The sequence below is a fragment of the Vipera berus genome (assembly GCF_964194415.1).
Source record: "Vipera berus genome assembly, chromosome: 1".
NCBI lineage: Eukaryota > Metazoa > Chordata > Lepidosauria > Squamata > Viperidae > Vipera > Vipera berus.
The window spans coordinates 263,453,957-263,480,342 of NC_138202.1; the positions used below are offsets into that span (position 1 = coordinate 263,453,957).

Consider the following 26,386-nt stretch of genomic DNA (forward strand, 5'->3'; position numbering starts at 1 on the left):
TAATGCATTCCACATCATGTAAGTTTGTATTACTAGATGTGATGATATTATGTTCCACTGAAACAGCTTTTATTACTTTATTAATCGTATTTTTACCTTAACTTTTTTTAAAAAATATTGTATATATAGTAACTACGATTTTATATTTTTAAAGAGAGATTTTTTGCAACTTAAGTTTTCCATTCCAACTGTGAGTCATATGCATTCAGAAAGAATGCATGCATCTCAGCAAGCTCGAAAAACTGTGCATCTTGATCCTGAATCAGAAGCATGTTAATCTTGATTGGATTGTTTCATTAGCAACATTATATTTTGATTAGGGAAAGCAAAGACAAGAGACTTAGTTGTCTCTGCCCATTGGTGTCAGTGCTGATTATCCCAGAGGCGTGTATATAGAGCCACAGACTGGGTTTAAGGAAGCTGATGGCACCCCATTTTTCATACCTGGATATTGATTTGGAAGAATAGCTTCTTCCTTAAGATGCACTTCCTGCTGCTGGACCTTCCCAATCTACCACTGAAAAAAGACTTCAGTTTCTGATAAGCAGGAACAAAATGGAGTTCTGAGAGGTTTCTGAAGCCAGTCAGCTAGGCATCCTAGTCACTACTGTATTTAAGTCAGGGGTCTTCAAACTTGGCCCTTTTATGACTTGTGGAAAGCACGCTGGCTAAGGAATTCTGGGAGTTGAAGTCCACAAGTCATAAAAGGGCCTGATTTAAGTTATTATTGTGTTCTTTGTTTTTGTCTCTTTTTTACAATGAGGGATTAGGAGTGCTTCCTTCCCTCTGCCTGCCATACTTGGGTGCAAAGCAGCACTTATAGAATGGAGCCACATGGATAGTGGTAGCAAGGAAGTAGGCCTTGATCCTGATGGTCATCTCTCTTGCCATACCAGAGAGTTGGGAGTGACCCAAGCCTGGTGGAAGGTAACATGTCCTGAACTGGCTCTGTTAGGAGCAGGACAGGCCCAACTGAGGCATTCCATTACCTCAGGGGTTTCAGGGTCTTTTATACCAAGCCAATTTCTCCCTGTGATAGGGCCATCCTCCAGATGCCCAGCTCCAAAGTCACTAGTAGCTTCAAAGATCATTAAACAGATATGGCAAAATAGTACTGTAACTGTATTTCATGAAAAACTTCAATTTAAGACCTTTATATTTAATAACACACTATATATTCTTTCATATTTGGTTGTTGGGAGACTTTTGTATCAGTGTATAAAAAGAGTTGTTGACCTTGGACTAATTTCCACCAATTTTTTTTTATTAGCATGAGATGAACTGTGATATGTGTGTGTTCTGTTCCCCCTCCCTAAAGGTACAAACAAACAGACAAGCAGGTACGAAACAAAAGGGTTAAGTCTTTATACCACAATATAATTGCTGTCCGATAAAGTCTTGGCAGCAAGCTACCCACAGTCAGCCAAAATAGGCTAGTTATCTCAAATGTTCGCTGACATGAGATAACTGTCAACAAGAAATTCCAAGAAAATCCAGACAAACAAACCGAAAAGCAGAGATGAAGAAGCGTAGGCACAAAATCCAGATCAGGGTTCACACAGGTAGAAAAATCTGACAGACGTGACCAGAAGTTGTGGTGAATTAAATTGTTCATCACAAAGTTCTGAGACCAGCCACACCCCCTTTTGTACCTTATGGGGTGTGGCTCAATGACTCAGCTACTCCCTGGCCCTCCCACTCAACCTACGTTGCTGCAAACGCTTGGCCCTGCATCTTTCTCAAGGGTCTAGCCATGAGTAATCTTCACTAGACTGTATTTGCTGCAGCTGCTCGAGCTCCCCCCCAGCCTGGCTACTCCCAGGCTTCTCCTCTCGGCCTTCAGATGGAGACAGAGGCCTTGCCAGAGAGGAGGGCCCCAGAGAGGGAGGCCTTGCCAGTCCCACCCCATCATCCTCAGAGTCCTCTTCCTCGGTTAGGACAGGCGCGGGGGTCGGGGCCACAACAGTGTGTTTCTTTTAATAAAGGAATAAGTGTAATCAAAATAGGACATATGAACTCAATATTTTATAAAACTTCTTTAATTCACTCTTATTTTACATGAATATTTATCAGCACCTTATCATTTACTCTTGATAAAAAAAATCAACAGGACACAGTAAATGTTTTTTCATTATGAAAATATGTCCAGGCTTATGAATGTGCATATGAAGAGCAAAGTAAAAAACATACCAAAGCTATCACCTAACTCTTGAATTGATTCAATCCACTTTGGCTTTGTCAGAACACAAAGCTACCATTTTCACAAATCTAGACTACCACTGGGAGAAAAGCTGGAGCTTCTTTGAAGCCTTTGACCAAAGCTTGGCTCAGCCGGGAAGTAACAACTGAGGATCAGAAGATTCCTCCAGTATTACAGAAGGGAACAATGCATGGTGTGGTGGCCTAGAACTTGTGCCTCAACTGTAAACATTAAAATAAATGTTATTAACTTGCATTTTTATTTATTTTTGTACTTGCTCTGTGTGTCAAGCATTCATTATTAACCCACTTACTCCTTAAAAAAATTAATGAAACTCCCAAAGATATATATATGTGCAGTTTCTATTCGATTTCTTATTACTATAAACTGAAAAAAAAGACTACGGTATATAGTCTGGGAAAGAAGTTTTACGTTTGGTTTCTTTTTCTTGTTTACGTGAATTTCATTCATAAGCGTGTACACACACCAACCAAAAAAGTATATCAATGTTTTCTGGTCTATCCATAAAAGATCTTTTCATTCTCTCTCCTTCTACTTACACAATACATACAAAAAATAATCTACAAAAATCATTTACACTTGATTTCAGCAACAATGTTTCTAAGAAAAAAATGGTTCTGTCCAACCATCATAAAAGGAATGTCAGTAAACAATAAATACAATGTGCTTTCTTTCCTATATAAACATATTTACACTTGAGTCTTTGGTTTATGTTTGAATTTCTTTATAAAGAACCTTTATCAGGCTGTCATTGCACAGTAAAACAAAATATGCCATTTTTTAAATGTTTGCGGTATGTGTGTCTGTATCTCTCTCTCTCTCTATATATATATATATATATTCTTGCAGCACATAAAATCTACAGATTATCCATCTGTATACAGTATTTTTAAAACCTTTTAACAGTATGAAATTAGGAACAAGTCTGAAATAAAACATTCACTAGAATAGATACATGCAACAGATGACAGAACTAATGTAGCCGAGAGACTGCGGAATATGCAAACACTGGAAAGTTTTACTTTGAATAGCAGATGTGCTCTGCCTTGACTCTTAATTCATTTTTGTGGCACTATATTCAGATTGTGTACAGGGACAGAACAGTGTGTGTGTGTGTGTGTGTGTGTGTGTGTATGTATGTATATAACAGTGTGTGTGTTTGTGTGTGTATGGCATGACTAGACGCCAAAGGCGCACAGAACGCTGTTACCTTCCCACCGTAGTGGTCCCTATTTTTCTACTTGCATTTTTACGTGCTTTCGAACTGTATGTGTGTGTGTGTGTGTGTGTGTGTGTATGTATGGGTGTATATATATATATATATATATATATATATATATATATATATATATATATATATATATATATATATATATATATATATATATATATATATATATATATATATATATATATATATATATATATATATTACACCATTTATTAAGAAAAATACTTTTGCATTTAAAAATTAAGTTTCCCCTTCACTAAAACATTTCTTCATAGGTTCAATAGAGGATGCCAAAACACAGTTTATTAAATTTCATATTATTTGGTTCACTTGATTGTATTTATCCTTTCGTATTAAGATGATTCAAGGTACTCCAGTGCAACATCATAGCAGAAACGATATTGTTCCTAAGAGAGCAAAAAACAAAAAACAAAACAAGTTATATTGCATTTGTGGAGGAAGGAAAATGAAAGAAACACTATTGTTCCATAGACTTAATTGCATGTTGTTTATTTTTGTCTATAATTTTTGTTAAAAAAATAATTGGAATTCCTTACTATCAATGGCTTCATATCTCACTATGATGCCCATTGCTAGTTATTTGTCAACCAAAGAATACTTCTGCTATTTCATAATAATAATAATAATAATAATAATAATAATAATAATAATAATAATAATAATAATAATAATAATAATATATTAACATTCATTTATCACCTGACAAACCTCTCTCTTTTTTAAATACTATAGCTGGTATTACACCAAACTGAATGAAACATAAAAGTAAGTCTAGCAAATCTAAGACCCTCCAATAAAAAAAAAGATAGGAATTTGAATAAGTCAACATACATAGTTTATAATACCAAGGCCCATGAACTGGAAGGAACAATATTCTGAGCGATGAAAAGAAATGCCAACTCTTTATCTGATTTTTTAAAAAAAGTTACCCACCCTTCCTACCAGGTGTAGAAAATACCACCATACAGCACTTAACAGGATGTGGGAAAAGATTTTTAAAATACATTTTTGTTCTAGTTCTCTGATTAACATGGTGAGTGGAGATCAGGTGAGTATATTTGGCTAGTTTCCTTGGCTGGTTCCTTCTCCCAGCTTAACAGCTTTTGGGGATGCAATCAAGCATTTTGCCCACATAGAGCATGACCTTGAAAATATCCCACTTTGGCAGCTGCACAGACTGCAATAGAATAGCACCATTGCTTTGTGCTTTTACGTATAATCAAACCTGTTAGAAATCATAGCAAGCTAGAAATACTAAAATAAACAACACTGATTATAAAGTATGTGTTCTGAAGTGGTTTTAAATTATAAGTGGGGAAGATATAAAACACAGATCCATGGAACTGCCCTTCTCCATTCTAGGAGAACAAAACCAAACCAGTGCATAAATCTACTAATGTGAATATTCTGCAAATGAAAGGATACAAAATGGATTTACAAATAATTATAGTGGTGGTAGCCAAAGGGGGGAAATGTTATTTTTCATCTATTATTCCACAGATGATCGTAGACTACAACTCTTGCCATAATTGGCCAAGAATGGTAGGAGTTCAAGGGCCATAATGTCCCCTCTCTTGCCCCAAACCTGATCCTAGTTCTCCTTTCTTTCTGTCTTTTCATCCTCAGGGCCATTGGTTTTCCTTCCTGCTTCCCATTCTTTACTCCTTCCCATTTATATGCTCTAATATTTTAGGAAAACAAATACATACTAGGCAAATATACTAATTATGCCTTTTCTGTTTGCAAGAAGTATGTCAGTTGTTTTAAAAAATCCCACATCAGAAGTACTAGAGTTGATATGGGATTCTATTGCTTTTATTTAGGATTGTTTCCATAATTTGAGAGGCTGGGCGATGTAGACTGATTATGGTTATGGAACTGAGTTCAAAGAATTTTTAAAAAATGCCTTCAATAGTCAAAGGCCATAGAATCATAGGTTTCAAATTAGTACTGGCAATAAGCACATCTTACTTCATTCTGATGCACTGCAGAAAAGCTTAATTTCTACATTTTAAGTGTCTGCAGTTTTAAAATGTGCAAGTCTATATTAACCTATGAATATTATATGGATCTTTTTCTTCCTTTTTTGGTAATTAACCATTTTCTCATCTTTTGTAATATTTCCTTTGACTAAATCACCATAATATATCTAGGTTTTTTCTTCTTTTTTGTATAAACATCATCTCTTTCACTCACTCTCATTTCCTCTATTAAATATAATTTAAAAAAACGGCAAGAGCCCATGAAACAGTACATGAAATCATTTGAAGTTTTAAAAGAATTTTGGATGATGCCTTCCATAAGACTGGAAATTCTCTATGTAAGTTTTTTTTGGCAGAGATAGGTAAATGGTGGTTTGCCTGGATATCAAACTATTTTAATTCCACAGAAATGTCTGAAATTTTCTTGACAAAAATTAGCATTTCAGGTTGATTTCTGGTTTAAATCATCTATAACTACATACGTTGTTAAAAAGAAACAATTTGATGCCTTTTCCCCAAAAGGTCATCCACTACTTTACAAGCTACAATTCTCCAATGACTCCTCTTAGCATTGAGATGATAGCAACCCCAAACTACCTGAAACTGTGTCTTATGAGTCAAATTGGGACAGGAAGTTAAAGAGAGAGAAAGATGTTTCCAGTGATTATTTTGAAACCACAATCTTTCATATTTATCAAAGACCTAGATCTTTCAGTGGTGACTAAAGACTTTGAACTTCAGCATGCATTCGGTGCATGGGAATATGTATAGAGCTATAGTTCAGTATTAATACATTCTAGATGTATTCTAATTATTTTGATATGTTGATAATTAATTGATCATATTCTGTATTTCTGGAGTCTTGGAAAAATGATTTTATTTAGACTTACATGATTTTCATGCTTTTGTTTATTTGATTACCATAGAACATAACTTACCGGTGTTTCTACCATGTTAGGCTTACTGTTCCGTAAAGTTTTTACTGCGTGGAAAACATCAATGACGTTTTGCCTTTTGACCATTTCCACTACAATGCCTATGGCACAAAACATCCCGCTTCGTCCACCGCCGTTCCTAAATATGAAAAGAATGGTTAACAAAAAATAGTTCCTTTATAAAGAAGGCTGAATCAGTTTGGAATTGAGCAACTCTGCCTGTTCTTGTTATTGGTTAGCATGTTCCCAAGATACTTAAGCATCTCCTATTTGTAGTTCTTAGTCTTATCCTTCATCAATCTCTGCTCATTCTGAATTTTAGCTTTCCTATCATTAGTTCTACACATATAGATTATTATTATGTGTTTTCCTTAGTGACCTGACCTTCTGTCCACTTCCGTTATCTCCCCTTTCCATTTTTAGATTTTCACTCAACTTTTCTGGCTTCTTCTGACTTCTTCTTTTCCATCTCTGCCCCACCCCAATTGCTTGTAATGGTGCTTTAAGTATATCTTTTGTGGGGTTCATGTTTGGCTTCAGTTCCTCTCATCATGGTTTTCTAGTAGCAATTGCTTTGAGGTTATTCAGATTCACCATATTGGGGTCTAACATATGTGTTTGATTGCATTAGGCTTCCGTATTCCTGAATGTAAAGAATTTCATCTGTACATGTTGTTTTTCCTCAATTGTCCTACCACTTTTGTTTTCCCTGTTGATTAAGATTAAGTCAAGCAGAGCTGATCGCTCATGTCTTGTTAAACCCAATGAAGGATTGTCAGAGAGACAGATCAATTATTTTCTTGAAAGGACCATGTTTGAAAGAGTTTATCTCCCAACAGATGTGAAATAATTAAAATGTCCCATCACTACTCCTTCATGTCTTTTTGAAAGACATGTAATTAGCTTTTGGTTATCTCCTATTATGGTTTTATATCATCCTTCTTTTTTTCCTTGATAACCTGTTACCTAATAATACCCTTCTTTTATTTGGGCTCAGTTTCTGTTTCTTCAGCTTAATAAGAGTGTGACTCTATTTAGGTCATAACTGAACAGCAACATGTTGGAAATGAGTAGTGGGGGGGGGAAGAGAGAGGGAGAGGAAGAAGGAGGGAGAGGGAGAGGAAGAGAGAAAGAAGAAATTTACTTAAATATTGATGATTTCAGTCTCTAAAATCAATATATTTTTAGCCCTAACAAAATTGTCTGGCATGGGGCACTATTAGAGAGAGGAACGTAAATTTGGTCAATGTCCAATGGTTTTACGAAAGATTTTGCTTGGAAAGTAGTTCTAAATCAGGGGTCTTCAAACTCAGCCCTTTTGTGACTCATGGACTTCAACTCCCAGAATTCCTCAGCCAGGCATGCTGGCTGAGGAATTCTGGGAGTTGAAGTCCATGAGTCATAAAAGGGCCGGGTTTGAAGACCCCTGTTCTAAATGCTTGAGGTGGCAGGTATACAATGTGGCCTGAAATATACCTCATTTTCCCATTATGTTTATTAATCTAAATAACCCTGTTCAAGTGTCCAATATCATCAAATAAGATATGCTACCATAAAATGAGAAAGGCACACATTGTTCTTGGGAAGTAGAAATATTCCTCTTTAACTAGAGAAATAGGAGTACACACTATTGTTCTGTTAATGAGACATACCTAGAACATTCACCTACATGAAATTCCATTCAACAGTATGAGGATAATAAATAGGATTAAAATATTAAATTACACTTACAGACAATGAATTATGGTTCTCCCTTCCCCTTCTTCACATTCTTCTTGCCACTTTTCCACTTGAAGAATTAAGTTTAAGAATGACCTCTTGGAACCTGGCACATCCCTATGAGGTGCCCAACTCAGGTACTGGAATTGCTGAACCATCAGGTAACCTTCTTGAGGCTAATGAAAAAAAAAAACACAATTTCATACCTACTGCAGACAATACCATGAAGTTACAAAAGAATGAATGCTATATTAAGGCTAATTAAAAGTTAATGGCAGACTAGTTTTCCAGTTCATCAGGCAGGATAGCAGAAAGCATGGTGACAATTTTTTACTCTGCACAGTTACAAAAGTATGAAGATGGAGAAGAGTTGGTTCGCAATGTAGGTTAATTTATAACTCAGCTTGCACTAGTGCCACAGGGAAAAAAATATTCTTCAAAATATTGTTTATTTATCACATTTGTATAGCCAGCCATCTCACATAATAAACCCAGGATAAAAATTTGCAAATTATTTAGTCAAATTTCTATAAACAGTCTGGTCCAAAGGGCTTTATTGTGGTGGTGGTGGTGGTGGTGGGAATACCCATTTTTATTAGAGAAAATGTAGCTCAATTACCAATGCCACAAATTAATTTTAGGTGCTGCTTTAGATGCAAAGCAAGGTATTCAAAGTTTTACATCTTTTCAAAAACCCCGTGAGAGATTAGGCTGGCAGATAGTAAAATGTTGTAGCTTTTTAATGCAAAAGTAATCTGATCCTCTGCAATTCTAATTATTACAGGATTTTTACTGCAAACTCCTGTACCTTCTGAGGAAAGCGTGAGAAAGTTTCTGGGAACAGATGAGGGGATTTCCAGAGAAAGGGACAGCTGCTAGAATTAAATAAAATACAGTATTTATTTTCAGTTGCAGGTGTGCGGTATTTGGATCTGACATGGGTATGCCTATCATACTGTTGGAGCCATGACTTTTTTTAGGGTCATATTAGACCTCTAGTCTAAGGAAAATACCCATTTGAATTAAGAAGACTGTGCTGCTTACAATGCCTCCTGAACTCAAAATGAATAAGTTCCAGAGCCTTTGTGATTATGGAACAAGCCAGGGAAAAGATAATTTTCTTGAAATGGCTAACAGGTCCAGCAAGTATAATGTAGCTGAAAGAACTTGAATTGTAGGAGTTGAGGGCCATATGTTTTAAAGTTACCAAAGTTGAGAGACCCTACCACACAGTAAGCCCTTTAATTTTTGTAAAAATGTTTTGCTGAATATGGAAGTCTATTACAATAGCTCAGTAAACGTGCCTTACCCTTGTTAAATTGCATATCCTGAAAATTCTATTGATTACGTCACACTCCATGGAGCAGGACATGCACTCAACCTGTATAGGACCATATCTCAGCATTCCTTCTTCTGGCCAATATTGCGGGCAACCCTGTGTGACATTAAGTAAATGTATGTATAAACTTAAGCAGCTTTAGACATTGTGCTAAATCACCATAAATTACAGCGTCTTTTAATTAAGATACCAGAATCATGATAGCTTAATCCTTATGCAAATACAGCAACAGAAGATGGGGGGGGGGAGGAGGAATCACATTGTTCCACTTTTGCATGGTAAAGCAGTTTTAATTACCCAACTCTTCTATTAATTGCAACTGCTGATGGAACTCACAGTTCTCATGCTTAATTAAACTGGCTCACATCTGGAAGGAGGACAACAGATTCAATATATGAAACCTCATCTTCTTAGCAGTCTCTTTTACATTAAATGTTTTATTTTACAGTACAGAATATCTATTAGCCAGCAGGGGTGTGCCTTGATAATAATATACCTGGTCCAATCTGATAGCTTGACAAGCAGCCCAATTTACATTGTACTAATATGGAGATTTTCCAGTTGAATTGGAGACCCAAATAGCAAATCTTAGTTCAGTTGGCTAAGATTCAAAAATCATAGCTTTTTGCTTTTTATTTGTTACCTTGCTGTATTTCAGATTAATTCATGAATGGATATTTGTGCAAGAACAGTATCTGAATCTTCCAAAATAGGAAACATTTTAGGTATCACCTAAAGCAGGCATGTCAAACTCATGACATCACGTGATGTTGCATGACGTACCATGACTTTTTTCCCATTGCCAGCAATGGGGTGGGCATGGTTTCAGTGTGACGCATCCGGCCCATATGCCAGCAGTTTGACATGCCTGTCCTAAAGCTTTTGGGGGTGGGGCACTGTTTTGAAAACGATACACAATGGAGATGGCCCTAGTTTAGAAACCTGAAACATTGAAAAAATAATAGTAAAGCTTTTTATATAAGGGAGTACTGAGATGTGGACATGGTGATATACTTTTCTCTCTACTTCCTTCTTTCCTTTCCTCCCTTCTTCCCTACTTCCATTTATTTATTTTAAATGCTCAATACTAATACTATTTACATATACCTAGGCAAGAAATCTATAAATATCACAAGAATAACTGCAGGGTGTAGAATGTGGATAAATTTTAAAGAATTTAGCATACAAAACCACGCACCCTCTGGTCCGCAGAAAAACCTCTCTCCATGGAACTGGTCCCTGGTGCCCAAAAGGTTGGGGACCTCTGCTTTACAGCCCTCTCCAAGGGGTTTACAGAGTCAGCATATTGCCCCCAACAATCTGGGTCCTCATTTTACCAACCTCAGAAGGATGGAAGGCTGAGTCAAACCTTGAGCCAGTGAGAATTGAATCGAGTCAGCAAAATCAGCCTGCAGTACTACATTCTAACCACTGCACCACCACGGGTCCTATGCTCAACTGAGGCTAAAGACAGAAAATCCAGTAAACAGGATAGATGATGGATGTGGTGGAACAAAAAAAAAAACCCACAAAAAAAAACTATAGTTGAGACAAAACAATTGAATGACCAGTGCTTTCTGACACAGCACCAACTGCTATACCAAGATACCAAAATCTTTACCAGAAAATCAAACTTGTTCCCAGGAAAAAGTATCAATAAATAATATTGAATTATCAAATGGCAGAACAAAGGTTTGATACATTGTTCAGCATTGCCTCATGAAAATTTATGACTGAAGTCTTAGCAAAATCATTTAATGTGAGTAAACATTAGCAAAGTAAAACCTTAATTTAACAAATGTCCGTTTAGCAGATTGTGGATAGTGGGGATCAGATTTCTGTTGATACATCTCCCTGAAATAGCAGATTAGTTTGTTATATCCAAAGTAGTTTTAATGAAGCAGTTAACTTTACATTATGGCAAATTAGTCCATTAATTAATGTCATTTGCCTAGTATATTTGCATTATACAAATAATACGGACAGTTGCAAATGAAATAATTTGTGACTCAAGAATAATGGACGCCCTTCCCCCTCATGGGCTGTTAAATCTAAATTTCAGTGTACCCTTCTTCTTCACCACTCCTAAATATAGTAGTGTTTCTTACCTCACAGGCTCATGGAGAATATATATCAATATCTGTGGACATGCTTTACATTTGCTTATTAATTTGAAATAATACTGAAAACTTCAGAAAGGCTCATGTACAGATCATGGTCTAGATTTGATGCTCTCCTGACTCCGTCTGAAGTTGAACTCAATATACATTCCTACTGGCTAGTTAGTTACATTATGATTATATTTTAAAAGCATGTTAGTGGATTTAGGATCTAAAAGTATGTCCATATATGTAAAAGTTGTTACTTCCAAATTGCTGTAGGTATCCAAGCATTTTCAGAAATGCTTCAGAAATGTTCCTTTCATATTTATCTATATATCTACATCTATAGATATCAAAATGTGAGAGACACTTTTGTCCAGTGGTTAAGGCACCAGACTAGAAATTAAAAGATTGTGAGTTAGATTTTTGCCTAAAGCTGACCGAGGGAGAATGACTCTACCTCAGCCCATAATGCCAGGCTCAGGTGACAAGTTGGTTGGTCAATTCCTGTCACAACCAGTGGAATTGATAAAAACAAAAGCAGACTCTGCACCTGCAGCAAAATGCTAGGAAGAAAAATATTTATCTAAATCTATGTAAGGAAGGCACATGAGTCTATATATGTTATGTATGTGTGTGTCTATATGTACAATATATCTATATCTATGTGGAAACCAACTGTAGTTCAGATCTCTATGCAAGGTACTGTATACAGAACATAATGCCATTTCAAACCAAACACGAGCAAAATTTTCTACTGAAAGAAAAGATCGATCCTTTTGAGGAGAATTGCACAAACTCTGTCAGCATCAAGATCTTACTTGTGCTAAATCAACTTCATTTAACATCACGAGAGAGGTACAGCCATAATCGTAGACTAATCTCCAGAAATCTTTCACAGTGTTCGGCAGAGGATGCTGTGTGACAATGAATGCAGCAGGTTGTCTGTAGCTCTGTATTTAAAAATAGATAAATACAAATAAAATAGAAATGCAGGCAGAAATTTCTCCCTCATCAAATAAATAGATAAATCTTACACAACCACTACACCAGGGGTCAGCAACCTGAAACAGTGAAAGAGCCACTTGGAACCGGTTCCCTCACAAAAGGAAAAACTGGGAGCTGCAAAAAATGTGTGCACATGTGCGTACATGCGCGCGTGTGCAGAACAGGGTTTGACTGAAGAGTGGAGACAAGGCGAGATATGCACCTACCCTGCATATTTGAATTGATTGGTTGAACTTTTTTAGTCCCAGTTTTTTTTTGGGGGGGACTGCACATGGCAGAGGACTGGGAGCCGCAGGAGACGGCTGAAAGAGCTGCATGCGGCTCCGGAGCCGCGGGTTGCAGACCTGTGCACTACACCATTCTCCAGAATAATAACAAAACAAATGACAAAATATCCATTCCTTTCATTCTGAGGAGGATAGGATGGATTCAGGAAATTAAAAAAGTTAAATCATGGCCAGAGCTGAGGAACTTCTAAAGGTTTTGTTTTCACTCTAGTTTACTTGTATTGGAAGAAAAAAAGCATGATAGATTTACTTATCCTCATGATAGATCTTAAGGCAGCAAACCTTGGCCATGAACAGCTACCAGTTTTGTTTTTTTTAAGAATTATGCTGGTTGTCAAGAGATGGATTAATGGGTTAGTCCAGACATGTCAAACACAAGGCCCGGGGGCCGGATCCGGCCCGTAAAGTGGTTTCATGCGGCCCGCGAAGCCATCCTGAAAACAGTGAGGAAACGGACCCCACTGCCTTGGCCTTGGCCCAGAGACCCTCCTTCTGCCAGAGACCCTCAGATCTGTCCCACTCCTGCCCAGGCCCCCATAGGCACCCTTGATGCGAATGATGTAGAGCTGGCCACGCCCACCCAGTAGGCCATATGCACTCTAGCCACACCCACCCAGTAGGCCATGCCCACCCTGGCCATACCCACCCGGCCCCCTGAGGGCAACCGCAATGCTGATGCGGCCCTCAATGAAATTGAGTTTGACACCCCTGGGTTAGTCCCTTTGAGCTAACTGAGCACTGCATTATGGGGATGGTTGGTGTATATGAGAAACAATGAACGTGACATGTACTCCTATTACCTCCTGCATCCTATCTTTGTATTTGTTGTTAGTTGCGAAGTCGTGTCCGACCCATCGCGACCCTATGGACAATGTTCCTCCAGGCTTTCCTGTCCTCTGCCATCTTCTGGAGTCCATTTAAGCTCATGCCTACTGCTTCAGTGACTCCATCCAGCCACCTCATTCTCTGTCGTCCCCTTCTTCTATTGCCCTCAATCTTTCCCAGCATTAGGCTCTTCTCCAGTGAGTCCTTCCTTCTCATTAGGTGGCCAAAGTATTTGAGTTTTAGCTTCAGGATCTGGCCTTCTAAAGAGCAGTCAGGGTTGATCTCCTCTAGGACTGACTGGTTGGATCGCCTTGCAGTCCAAGGGACTCGCAGGAGTCTTCTCCAGCACCAGAGTTCAAAGGCCTCAATTCTTTTGCGCTCAGCCTTTCTTATGGTCCAACTTTCACTGCCATACATTGCAACTGGGAAGACCATAGCCTTGACTATACGCACTTTTGTTGACAGGGTGATGTCTCTGCTTTTTAGTGTGCTGTCTAGATTTGCCATGGCTTTCCTCCCGAGGAGCAAGCGTCTTTTAATTTCTTGACTACAGTCCCCATCTGCAGTGATCTTGGAGCCCAGGAAAATAAAATCTGTCACTACCTCCATTTCTTCCCCATCTATTTGCCAGGAATTGAGAGGGCCGGATGCCATGATCTTGGTTTTCTTAATGTTTAGTTTCAACCCAAGTTTTGCACTCTCCTTCTTCACTCGCAACAAGAGACTCTTCAGTTCCTCTTCACTTTCTGCCATTAGAGTGGTATCATCTGCATATCTTAGGTTGTTGATATTTCTTCCAGCAATCTTAATTCCAACTTTTGATTCATCTAGCCCTGCCTTTCTCATGATGTGCTCTGCATATAAGTTAAATAGGCAAGGCGACAGTATACAGCCTTGCCGGACTCCTTTCCCAATTTGGAACCAATCAGTGGTTCCGTGTCCAGTTCTCACTGTTGCTTCTTGGCCCGCATATAGGTTTCTCAAGAGACAAATAAGATGTTCTGGTACTCCCATCTCTTTAAGAACTTGCCACAGTTTGTTATGATCCACACAATCAAAGGCTTTAGCATAGTCAATGAAGCAGAAGTAGATGTTTTTCTGGAACTCTCTAGCTTTCTCCATGATCCAGCGTATGTTGGCTATTTGATCTCTAGTTCCTCTGCCTCTTCGAAATCCTGCCTGTACTTCTGGTAGTTCTCGATCCACATACTGCTGAAGTCTAGCTTGAAGGATTTTAAGCATAACTTTACTAGCATGAGAAATGAGTGCAATGGTGCGATAGTTTGAACATTCTTTGGCACTGCCTTTCTTTGGAATTGGAATGTAAACTGATCTTTTCCAATCCTGTGGCCACTGTTGAGTTTTCCAAATTTGCTGGCAAATTGAGTGTAGCACTTTTACTGCATCGTCTTTTAAGATTTTGAATAGCTCAGCTGGAATACTGTCACCTCCACTAGCTTTGTTGTTGCTCAGCTTTTCTAAGGCCCACTTCACTTCACATTCTAGGATGTCTGGCTCGAGGTCAGTGACCACCTCATTGTGATTATCAGGGACGTTAAGCTCATTCTTGTATAGTTCTTCTGTGTAATTTTGCCATCTCTTCTTAATCTCTTCTGTCTTTGTTAGGTCCCTGCCATTTTGGTCCTTTATCATGCCCATTTTTGCATTGAACGTTCCCTTCATCTCTCCAATTTTCTTGAAAAGATCTCTGGTCCTCCCTATTCTATTGTTTTCTTCTATTTCTTTGCACTGTTCATTTAAGAAGGCATTCTTATCTCTTCTAGCTATTCTCTGGAATTCTGCGTTCAATTGGGCGTATCTTTCTTTTTCTCCCTTGCCTTTTTCTTCCCTCCTTTCCTCAGCTATTTGCAAAGCTTCCTCAGACAGCCATTTTGCTTTCTTGCATTTCTTTTTCTTTGGGATGGTTTTGGTTGCTACCTGTTGTACAATGTTGCGAACCTCTGTCCATAGTTCTTCAGGCACCCTGTCTATCAGATCTAATTCCTTAAATCTATTTGTCACCTCTACTGTATATTCAACGGGGATATGATTTAATTCATACCTGACTGGCCTGGTGCTTTTCCCTACTTTCTTCAGTTTAAGCCTAAACTTTGCAACAAGAAGCTCATGGTCTGAGCCACAGTCAGCTCCTGGTCTTGTTTTTACTGACTGTATAGAGCTTCTCCATCTTTGGCTGCAGAGCATATAGTCAATCTGATTTCTGTGTTGACCGTCTGGTGATGTCCATGTGTAGAGCCGTCTCTTGGGTTGTTGGAAAAGAGTGTTTGCTATGACCATCGTATTCTCTTGACAAAATTCTATCAGCCTGTGCCCTGCTTCATTTTGTACTCCAAGGCCAAACTTGCCTGTTATTCCAGTTATCTTTTGGCTTCCTACTTTAGCATTCCAATCCCCCATGATGATAAGGACATCATTTTTTGGTGTTAGTTCTATAAGGTGCTGTAGGGCTTCATAGAACCGGTCAATTTCATCCTCTTCAGCACCGGTGGTTGGGGCATAGACTTGGACTACTGTGATATTGAATGGTTTGCCTTGGATTCGAACTGAGATCATTCTGTCATTTTGAGGATTGTATCCCAGTATTGCTTTTCTTACTCTTTTATTGACTATGAAGGCTACTCCATTTCTTCTGAGGGATTCTTGCCCGCAGTAGTATACCTGATGGTCATCTGAATTAAATTCACCCATTCCTGTCCATTTTAGTTCGCTGATACCTAAGATGTTGATGTTCAGTCTTGTCATCTCTTGTTTGACCACGTCCAGCTTGCCTTGATTCATGGATCTTACATTCCAGGTTCCTATGGAGAAAAAATCTTTACAGCATCGGACTTTCCTTTCACCACCAGACATATCCACAGCTGAGCGTCCTTTCGGCTTTGGCCCAGTCGCTTCATTCTTTCTGGTGCTACTAGTACTAGCCCTCTGTTCTTCCCCAGTAGCATATTGGACGCCTTCCGACCTGAGGGGCTCATCTTCCAGCGTCATATCGTTTTGCCTTTTGGTACTGTCCATAGGGTTTTCATGGCAAAGATACTGGAGTGGGTATCTTTGTATGCAGAAGCAGAATTAGACTTAATTATTTAGGAGAAGGAAGTAAGAGGAGTAAAAGAAAGTTTTTAAAAAATCACAATACAGTAGCTTCTTAGAGAGAAATGCTGCCTGATACTTTTGCCTATCTACTGGTTGGTGTAAAGGATTAAATTATTTGACCCAATTTCCCCTATCATACCTCTTGGAAGGAAATGTTAAAAGATAATAGGATGTTCTTCCTAGGATAAATTGCTTGATGCTACATTGCCCAGAGGGAAATGGTACAAAAGAATGAGACATGCCTAACTTAGGCTTTCTCTCTAGAAGCCACTATGGGCCCAGTTTTCCATGCTGTACTGCCCAGAAAAGTTGAAGAAATATGAGCTTCCACTTTTTCTTGCTTCTGATTTTTTTTGAAAAGCTCAGAAGGGGTTGCAAGCGGCAAGATGAAAGATCTCTTCTTTCTGGTTTTTTTTTGGAATTTTCTAACTTCTTCTGAAGGGAAAGGACAATTGTTCAGAAGGGCCTTTCAAGGCTAGGATCATTTGGGATGCCTTGTTATTTTTGTTGTTTTAAATTTTAGTAATAACTGTATAAATATTAATGAATTATAATGTGGTAAATAACCGTTTTGGGTTTTAGGTGTATATAACCATGAGTACTTTGGCAGGTGGCAAGTGGTTGTTTCCTCAAAATACAAAGGTACTTACTGGCTGCATTAAAATATATATTTATAAATATATTTTAGGGTCTTCTAACGTTTCCCTTCAGCAATTTCCAACTCTAAAAAACTACAGAAAATTTATAATATTCATAAAGTCAGAAAAACCAGTATTTTTAGGTTCTTGATTAAAAAAAATGCAGCACATCAGAATAAGTGTGAATTAATTTTTTTTCAAGTACCAACAATTCTATTGCATATTTCGCATCTAGTCAAGTAAAATAGTCACTTACATCCATAAGGGCAGCATTGATGTAATTGCTGCTCTCACCGTCAATAGTAATTAAGAAAGGCAGACATCTGTCAGGTGGCAGCATATCCATAAAGCGGTTTTTGTCATGATTTCTTGGCAAGCATGCGATGCTGCAGTCTTCGGCTTGTAGCCGAGGAGTCACAGAATTCAGGGTCTACAAGGCAAAAGAAATATTTATTATTATATTTATTGACATTGTGTACCTAACTCAAAGAGATTTGGGCATAAAGGATACAGGCAAGGTGACAACACTGAAAGCCACAAAGAAAGCAAAAGCACATTTACTTCTGTTTATTCAGGAGTATGGAGGGAGAATCTGCATATATGAAATTGGAAATCATCCTGTAAAATTCATACCCTGTACTTTACGCTTATCTAAAATAAAAAAAATGCTCCTGGTAGGCCAAAAATCATCCACGTACAAATGAACTGGCAGCCTACAATGAATACAATCACACAGTGATATTCCCCATATCCAAACATGAAATAACACAATGAAAGAAAAGGACAAATACATTAGGAATCTGACACAGGAGGTACAACACATTCTGTATTTTAGGAAGCAAAGAAACTGTGTTTCTAAAATGACATCAACCAATGAATGTACCTGGAATTCATCTTTAAGATGTGAAGAGTTTGTCTGAGAGTCTATTCGAATCATGTCAAAATATGCAGCTTTAAATTCACAAACTGGAATGGCAGTTTCTCCACATAAGCAGGCTTCCAAGATGGCATCATGAATAAAGATATACTGTTCCTGCCAGAGAAGGAACAGAAGAAGTTTGGGAATCCTACAGTAGGACAGATCCAACCTCTTCCTCGGCATAGGAATACAAATTACAGAATCCTCAGCACCTGGTTGGTGTGTAGCAGCAATTGAAAGCAGCAATTCTAATAAAAGAAAGTCTTTCACCACTTCTCCAGCTAACTCTGTTGAGCTAATTTTATTGGTTAGGATGTGTCTTTTTTCTAACTTTTCACAGGATTTTAATTACTGAGTCCTGCAATGATGATGATGATGATGATGATGATGATGATGATGATGATAATAATAATAATAATAATAATAATAATAATAATAATAATAATAATAATAATAATAATAATAATAATAATAATAATAATAAAGTTGGAAGGGACCTTGGAGGTCATCTAGTCCAACCCCCTGCTCAGGCAGGAAACCCTATACCATTTTGGACAAATGGCTGTCCAGTCTAGTCTTAAAAACTTCCAGTGTTGGAGCATTCACAGCTTCTGGAGGCAGGTTGTTCCACTGGTTAATTGTTCTAACTGTCAGGAAGTTTCTCCTTAGTTCTAGGTTGCTTCTCTCCTTGATTAGTTTCCATCCATTGCTTCTTGTCCTGCCTTTGGGTGCTTTGGAGAATAGTTTTTGAAGGAACTAGTTTTAAATGGTTTTTAAAGGAATAAAATCTCTCCTTTGGATACTTTCCCATTAACACACTTATTCAAGAAAGCTTAAAAAGACAATGTTCATCTCACTTACACAAGCTGAGATACAGTACTGTATATTTTTCCATCAATATACATTTTAAAGAGTGGCAAATTTTAATCCCAACAATACTTAATGGCAAAGGTAAAGAAATAATGTTGGGGAATGATTAGGTTTTTGCTCGCATTTATGAAAAATACAGCATATTGCCAACACTTTTGGTGGTATGCTATATTTGTATAAAGTTGTATGCTTGAAAGTACAGGTAGTCCTCACTTACAACCATTTGTTTAGTGACTGTTCGAAGTTACAACAGCAGTGAAAAATGTAACTTATGGCCGTTTTTTTACACTTAGACCTTTGCAGCATTCAAATGCTTGGCAACTGGCATGTATTTATGACTGTTGCATTGTCCTGTGATTACACAATTACCATTTATAACCTTCCCAGCCAGCTTCCGACAAGTGAAGTCAATGGGGGAAAGCCGGATTCACTTAAAAAAAAAACCCCACATAATTTACTAAACAACTGCAGTGATTCACTTAACAACTGTGGCAAAAGGTAACAAAATGGGGCACAACTCACTTAGCAACTGTCTTGCTTTGCAGCAGAAATTTTGGACCTCCATTGTGATTGTAAGTCAAGGATTACCTGTATATATTTTTTATTTTATTTTATAAATGAAAATGTCATGTCATGATCCAAGATGGCAGAGAGTGTTAGAAATAGAAAAATTCAGAAACAAAATTCCCCAATTTAAGTTTTTCCCCCCTAGAATTTGCACACTCAACAAATGCTGAAGTTGCTTCCAGGCAAGTCCTGATGATGCAAGCCATGCAAAGTGTCCCTTTTCGTTGACATTCCATTGACTAGAGAGAAATTCTGTTCTTTTCCCCACATCTAAAAAATCTGGAGAAAAATGAGAGTGCAGGGCAGGCACAAGAAAGAGTTGGTCAAGAAGCTTCCCAAAGGGCTGAAAAAGTCTATTCCTGACAGGTCCTGATTAAAAGACATCTAATATTGTGATATATTCCTCATGTTTGCGCTTCCCTCCTGAGTTATATCATACAATTAGCTTGATATGTTTAGGTGTCAATGTATAATAATTCCAGTGCCTTTTCTATTTTAATTTTAAGGTCTATAGCCGTGGTGGCGAACCTAAGGCACGTGTGCCACAGGTGGCACGCAGAGCCCTCTCTGTGGGCATGCACACCCTCACCTCAGTCCTAGGCCTTCAGCTGAATTTTATAAAACCTTTTCACTTTAGGCCTCCGCTGCCGTGTGGAAAAAAAAAAGTTCACTTAATCAATCAATTTCAACTTCTCGCAGAAAAAAAAGATCTCACAAAGTTGGAATTGATTGAACTTTTTAGTCCTACCCAGTCTGCCGTTACCACCACAGCCACGCCCACCCAATGGGCCATGCCCACCCAATGGGCCACGCCCACCAGGCACCCAACGATACATACGTCAGCTTTGGTTTGCAGTTTGGGCACTCAGTCTCTAAAAGGTTCGCCATCAGTGGTCTATAGGATAGGATCCCAGACATTTTGGTTAACAATATCAGAAAAGCCCCACTGGATCAGGTCCTAGACCTGCCCAGTCCAATATTCTGAACATAAAGTGGCCAACAGGAACATCTTGGGCTAGAACAGGGGTCTTCAAACTTGGCTCTTTTATGACTTGTGCACACTGGCTGAGGAATTCTGGGAGTTGAAGTCCACAAGTCATAAAAGGGCCACGTTTGAAGACCCCTGGGCTAGAACATCCTTCCAAAGTTGCTTCTTAGCAACCAATATTTATGATGTACTACCTATGGTAATGATCAGGCATCAATATTAATGGCTATTGATAGCCTGATTTTCCACGAATCTGCCCAGTTGCCTTTGAGTACCATCCAAATTGGCTGCTATTTTCACAACCACTGTTATAAACCACAGTTCTTAGTTTATGGATGTCTAGTGTGAAAAATTATTTCTTTCTCTTAGTCCTGAATCTTTCTGTGTATAGTTTCAATGGATGACCTTGAGTTTTAACAGTGAGAGAATAACAGCTGCCTATCCATATCATGTGCAATTTTATCTCCCTTTTTATAGGCTCCTTTGTTCTATGCTGTAGAGCTCCAATTGCTAAACTTGCCTTGTAATGGAGCTACCCTCCCCATCTCGTTATTTTGCACATTTTTTTATTTTTGAAAAATATTTTCTAACTGGCAGTACTATTTTGTACAAAAACCATATGCATTGTTGGGAAATAAGGATAAAGTGCGAAAGAGTTTTTCCAAATAAAAAAAAAAAAAGTAAAATGAAGTTGTGTTTGTAGTGCTAGCAGTTTATTTTGTTTGTGTTGTATGTAATTTTCAGTTCAGTTCAGTGCTGAGTTTGCTTTTGCAATATTTTCAACATCATTCGGACTGGTGCCAAGATAACCTCTTACTCACATTATATTGCATCTAAAAATAATTACTGTTTTGCAGTGTTAGCATAAGACATACAGTATAACCTATTGCCTAAAAATACTGAGAAACACATGGAGAAGGAAAAGTACCATAAAAACTGGTAAAAAGTTAACTACAATTTGATATGCAACAACTATTTCTCTCCTCACAGTTTCTGGGCACATATACAACACATAGATGATTCTTGATACAATGTTTTAAGGAAAGAAACTTTGGAATATATGAAGAGGATGGGACGGTTGGAAAGGGTATAAACGAATGTCGGTTTTATCTCCTTTTCTACCTCCACAAAATGATATGTCTTGCTCTCTCTCTCCATATTCCTTATTTAGCTGGTCTTGAACCGGTTGCACATTTGGCTTAGTAAGTTGCCAGATCCAGAATATTGTTTTAAGGCAAATGACTAAAATGCACATAAGAATTGGACCACTGATTCATAACAGCACAATACCTCTGTCTGTACCATATTGATGCGGCGTGAACGTAAGGCTTTGACACAGTTGTAGATGTCTACAACACCTTCTCTTTCTGCCATATCTAACATGATGTCAATTACAATATAGCATCCAGTTCGCCCAGCTCCAGCACTAGAATAAATCAGAAAACACACACACACACACATATATAAATGACAAGCATCCCAAATAAATCAGAAATCTAACATCTAATTTTATATTTTAAAATTAAAGTAAAAACATAATTGGATAGACATTTTCAGTGTTATTGCTGAACATACTTTGTAATTACTTTGCAAAGCAGAAAAAAACATCTTCATCTTAGAATTGTTTAAGTGACACATATTAATATTACTTATACAGTTTTCCTGCACTGTTCTCATTTCTCTGTTAAACTGTCACAAACATTTTGAGCGGAAATCTTTTCAGTAAGTTTTCAACAAGGATAACGTATTCATAAAATAGTCACTAAGTTGATTCTGAGAGTAGTAATTAAAAAGGCTGATTTTAGTTTTGCTTTGTTTGTTCATTTATTTATAGCATGCATTTCATTATGGGACCAATTCTATTTTTTAAAAAATCCCTCTTTAAAGTTCTAGCCTTTCAAAAAAGATTGCATCTGATCACACTTTTGTTTTCCAACAGACACTCCCATGTAAAATTATGGCATATCTTTAGCTGAATTCATAAATCATACAGCTGAAAGGTACCATTTAGCTCACTGTCTAAATTCCTGGTTCCATGTCCTAATCCAAATTAAGATATCCTGTTTCAGCATTGCCAGTATAAGGAAGCAAAATATCCTTCTGGGGAAATGGTCTGTCCTGACCATTAGGAATGTTTTTGTAACATCAGTTACTATATTCCATGACTTCCTATTTAGAACAAAAAATAAGTACAGTATTAATGTTCTATGCGACATCCTTTCAGGTATTTGAAGGGATCTGGGATGGTTCTCTTAGTTTTTCCTCTTCAAAGCCCGACGTTTCCAGATATTCTCTCTTGATAGGACTTAGTTTCTAGATCCTGTGAATGTTGGTTTTCATTCAGTAAAAAGTAAGCAATTTGATATCAGATCAGGCCATTAGTGAAACAAGAAACAGATGAAAATGTTATCTCCTACTCAAAACACTTTTGCTTCTAGGCAAAAGAAATCTGAAAACAGGTTGATATAAACAAAACTTGCATTTGATATTCAGCAGTCCCGGGAATTATTTCATAACGGCTTCATGTTTTTGTTATAGCCAAGCTACTCTCAGACATGATGTTCTGGGAAATAAATTTCCACAGGGTTTTGCCTTGTTAATCAAGAAAATGCGGACAGTCCCCAGATTGTCCTTATTGCCCCATTCTGAACCATTATTTTTTCATCTGAAACCTCCTTCTCAGTCTAGGTGTCTATTTGACTTGTTTTTTCCTAAATAAGAGTTTGATTAACTAATGTTGATTCTGTTGTTTCCAACCAATTTCTTTAAAATTTTAAGTTTTTTTTAAAATTTTCTTTACTTATCCCATTAAATTTTGATAAGCATCCTCTCCACCTCTATGTCATTATAGAAAATGTCAATATATACATGTCCAGAATGGAAGTGTGTAGTATCTCATTTGATATTTCCTTCTAGGTTAATGAGGAACATTCTTTGAACATGGTTTTAAGCCAGGTTAACACTTAACACTTATATCCAGGTTCATACTTAAGTAGCTTGCTAACCAAAATATGAAGATTATGTATTACAGTAAAAACACCTACTAAATAAGTTACCCTAGTATATAAGATCACACTGGCAAAAATGGTTTGTTAATTTCTATGTTCTTAAAAAATCAAGGCATGCGATACTACAAAGGTCTTGCAATAAGGTTAAAATAAGTGGAGGAAATAATAAAAAATATTACTGTTTATTATCACCTGAGGAGGAATATGTTAATACTTCTCAGAAGCATGTTGTAGGTCTTTCAGTGTAGGATAAAAAGTAGTGATGAGGGAATATGCTTAATTTCTTTTACATAATTAGCTGCCAGTTTAGATTCACTAATAAGTTAGATATTCCTTCTTTTGAACTATTCTACTACTTATTATACAAGGGAAGCGGTGGCTCAGTGGGTTAGGACACTGAGCTTGTCGATCAGAAGGTCGGCAGTTTGGCGGGTCGAATCCTGAGTGCCGCATAACAGAGTGAGCGCCTGTTACTCGTCCCAGCTTCTGCCAACCTAGCCGTTCGAAAGCACGTAAAAATGCAAGTAGAAAAATAGGGACCACTACGGTGGGAAGGTAACAGCGTTCCATGCGCCTTTGGCATCTAATCATGCCGGCCACATGACCACGGAGACGTCCTCGGACAAGCGCTGGCTCTTCGGCTTTGAAACGGAGATGAGCACTGGCCCCTAGAGTTGGAAATGACTAGCACGCATGTGCAGGGGAACCTTTACCTTTACTACTTATTATAAGAAGCGATACTGTTGTTTATATATAGACTATTTTATGTGGTTTATATAAACAAGTGATTATTGCCAATCTCAAGTTCATAATAATGTAATTTACTATATATGGAGACTTTCTAGGTTGGGACACTGATCTAAATCAATCTTATGCCTTAGTAGCATTTAAAACAGGCCAGATAACTTTAGAACACAAACTGAATAACAGATTCTTGGAAGTTGGATCATCGAGTTATCTGTCAAAAGAATCAGTTGGAAATAATAACCCAAGCCATCTGATCAATCCACCCCATATCACACCACAAAACATCACAAAACTTGACAGATCATGCACACATTGAGAATGATAGAAAATGCATCTACCTCTTTTCTACACACCTGCAATGCACAACAATAGGCCCGGCACTTGGGGGGTTAGATTGTTTTACACGCCGTATAAATGAAAGAAGGCCTGTTGCATTGTAAGGTACTCCATGATCAGGCCATCCAGTGAAATGGAACTGTTTAACTTCACGTATTTCATTGTAACCTCTCTGTCAAAATGAAAAATAATAAAAACAGTATTTTTCTTTTTTCTCATGAGTTACATTTAGTTAGTTTTTGGTTAATTTTCTAAAAGATCATTTTTGCTTTAAATTGGTTAAAATTTATACAGGACTAAAAATGCAAACTTTAGTTGATTTTAATCAGTTTCTTTCCAAAGCAAACCAATAAAAATGTGAATATAACACCCATTACTAATCACACCTTAATCATTGCATATCTACATACTGCATAGTACACCAGGCCAATTGTATATTACCATGAAATTACAACAATATATGCAAAGTTCTTTCTTTTCTAGAAAGAAAAGTTCAGTCTTTAAAGAAATAGCCTGGAAGTCTTTCATATTAAACTAAGATAGTGCTCCAATGATTGGTCTGTATTAGAAACGTAGTGACATTAATGGGAAAGTATGAAGTATAAAGTTTCTATGATCCATAGAAACAGAATGATAACTAAAACAATTTAAAGTTTAGATATACCCTTATGTTTAAGTAAAGTATAACAATGACATGTGAGTAAGATATCTTAAATGGAGAGAAACATACTGAGGATTGGAAACCGGAATCAAAAATATAATGGGGTCTAGTTCCAAGTATCATAAGACTTGCTACGATTCTTGCTGTTCCTTGCTATTTGAGTGTGCTTGCAAAAAACTTGTGTACTCCTGTTTTACTGTTATAAAGAAACCAGAAACATCTGTGAAGGAAACCACTAGTGACAAGATCAGAATTAAAGCATTCCTTTACACGCTAGCAGAGTTTAAACCAGACTTCCACAAGGAGCAAGGGTGAGAAATAAGGGAATCTTATCTCAGTCCTAACATAGCTGGAGGACATCAAGTTGGTGAAGGCTAACTTAAACATCTGGAACTCCCCAATTTCAAAGAACAAAGAGCTTGTGGTTTGGGAATGGAAGTTACCAAATTCTTCTTGCTTCCTTTTAAGTCTGAACGAGGCATATATAAAGTGCCTTAATTCTATAAATAAGACTACAAGACTATAAACGTAGGAACAAAATTCATCTGACTATAATGCAACTCTTTTTTTGGTACTAAAATCAGTGCTTTTTTCCTTAAAAAAAAAAAGGTGCCGGAACTCAGAGGTGCTGTCACTGTAAGTGATGCCGGTGTCTTGCTACAGAGTCGCCGCCCATCCTTTGCACCCCTGCCCCTGCAGCTCGGAGCCACATGCCACAGGGATTCCCCTCCCCAAAGCTGCCGTGGGGATTCCCCTCCCCGCAGTTGCCACGCTGCGGCCCGTGCTGAGCCCCCACCCGGAGCTGCTCCGAACCCAGACCCAGAGCTGTGTTCCTCGTGGCAGTGGTCTCCGGCGCCAAACAGCCTCTTTC

General features: G+C 37.7%; 1 protein-coding gene across 2 annotated transcripts in view; it reads right to left on the reverse strand.

Annotated features, from left to right (window-relative positions):
* Positions 1 to 2,042: 2,042 nt before the first annotated feature.
* Positions 2,043 to 26,386, reverse strand: part of PTPRK (protein tyrosine phosphatase receptor type K) — a 406,781-nt gene continuing 382,437 nt past the window's right edge. The window contains exons 22-30 of one of the 2 annotated variants that reach the window (XM_081312601.1): positions 24,872 to 25,026; positions 22,054 to 22,189; positions 18,303 to 18,452; positions 17,676 to 17,849; positions 12,372 to 12,503; positions 9,419 to 9,544; positions 8,122 to 8,285; positions 6,394 to 6,529; positions 2,043 to 3,859 (exon numbers count right to left, since the gene is read on the reverse strand). In XM_081312601.1, coding sequence (XP_081168727.1) covers positions 3,806 to 3,859; positions 6,394 to 6,529; positions 8,122 to 8,285; positions 9,419 to 9,544; positions 12,372 to 12,503; positions 17,676 to 17,849; positions 18,303 to 18,452; positions 22,054 to 22,189; positions 24,872 to 25,026 — 1,227 coding nt within the window. In that variant the 3' untranslated portion in view covers positions 2,043 to 3,805. Of the gene's footprint in view, positions 3,860 to 6,393; positions 6,530 to 8,121; positions 8,286 to 9,418; positions 9,545 to 12,371; positions 12,504 to 17,675; positions 17,850 to 18,302; positions 18,453 to 22,053; positions 22,190 to 24,856; positions 25,027 to 26,386 lie in introns of both variants that reach the window. The other variant, XM_081312600.1, reaches the window with a different exon arrangement.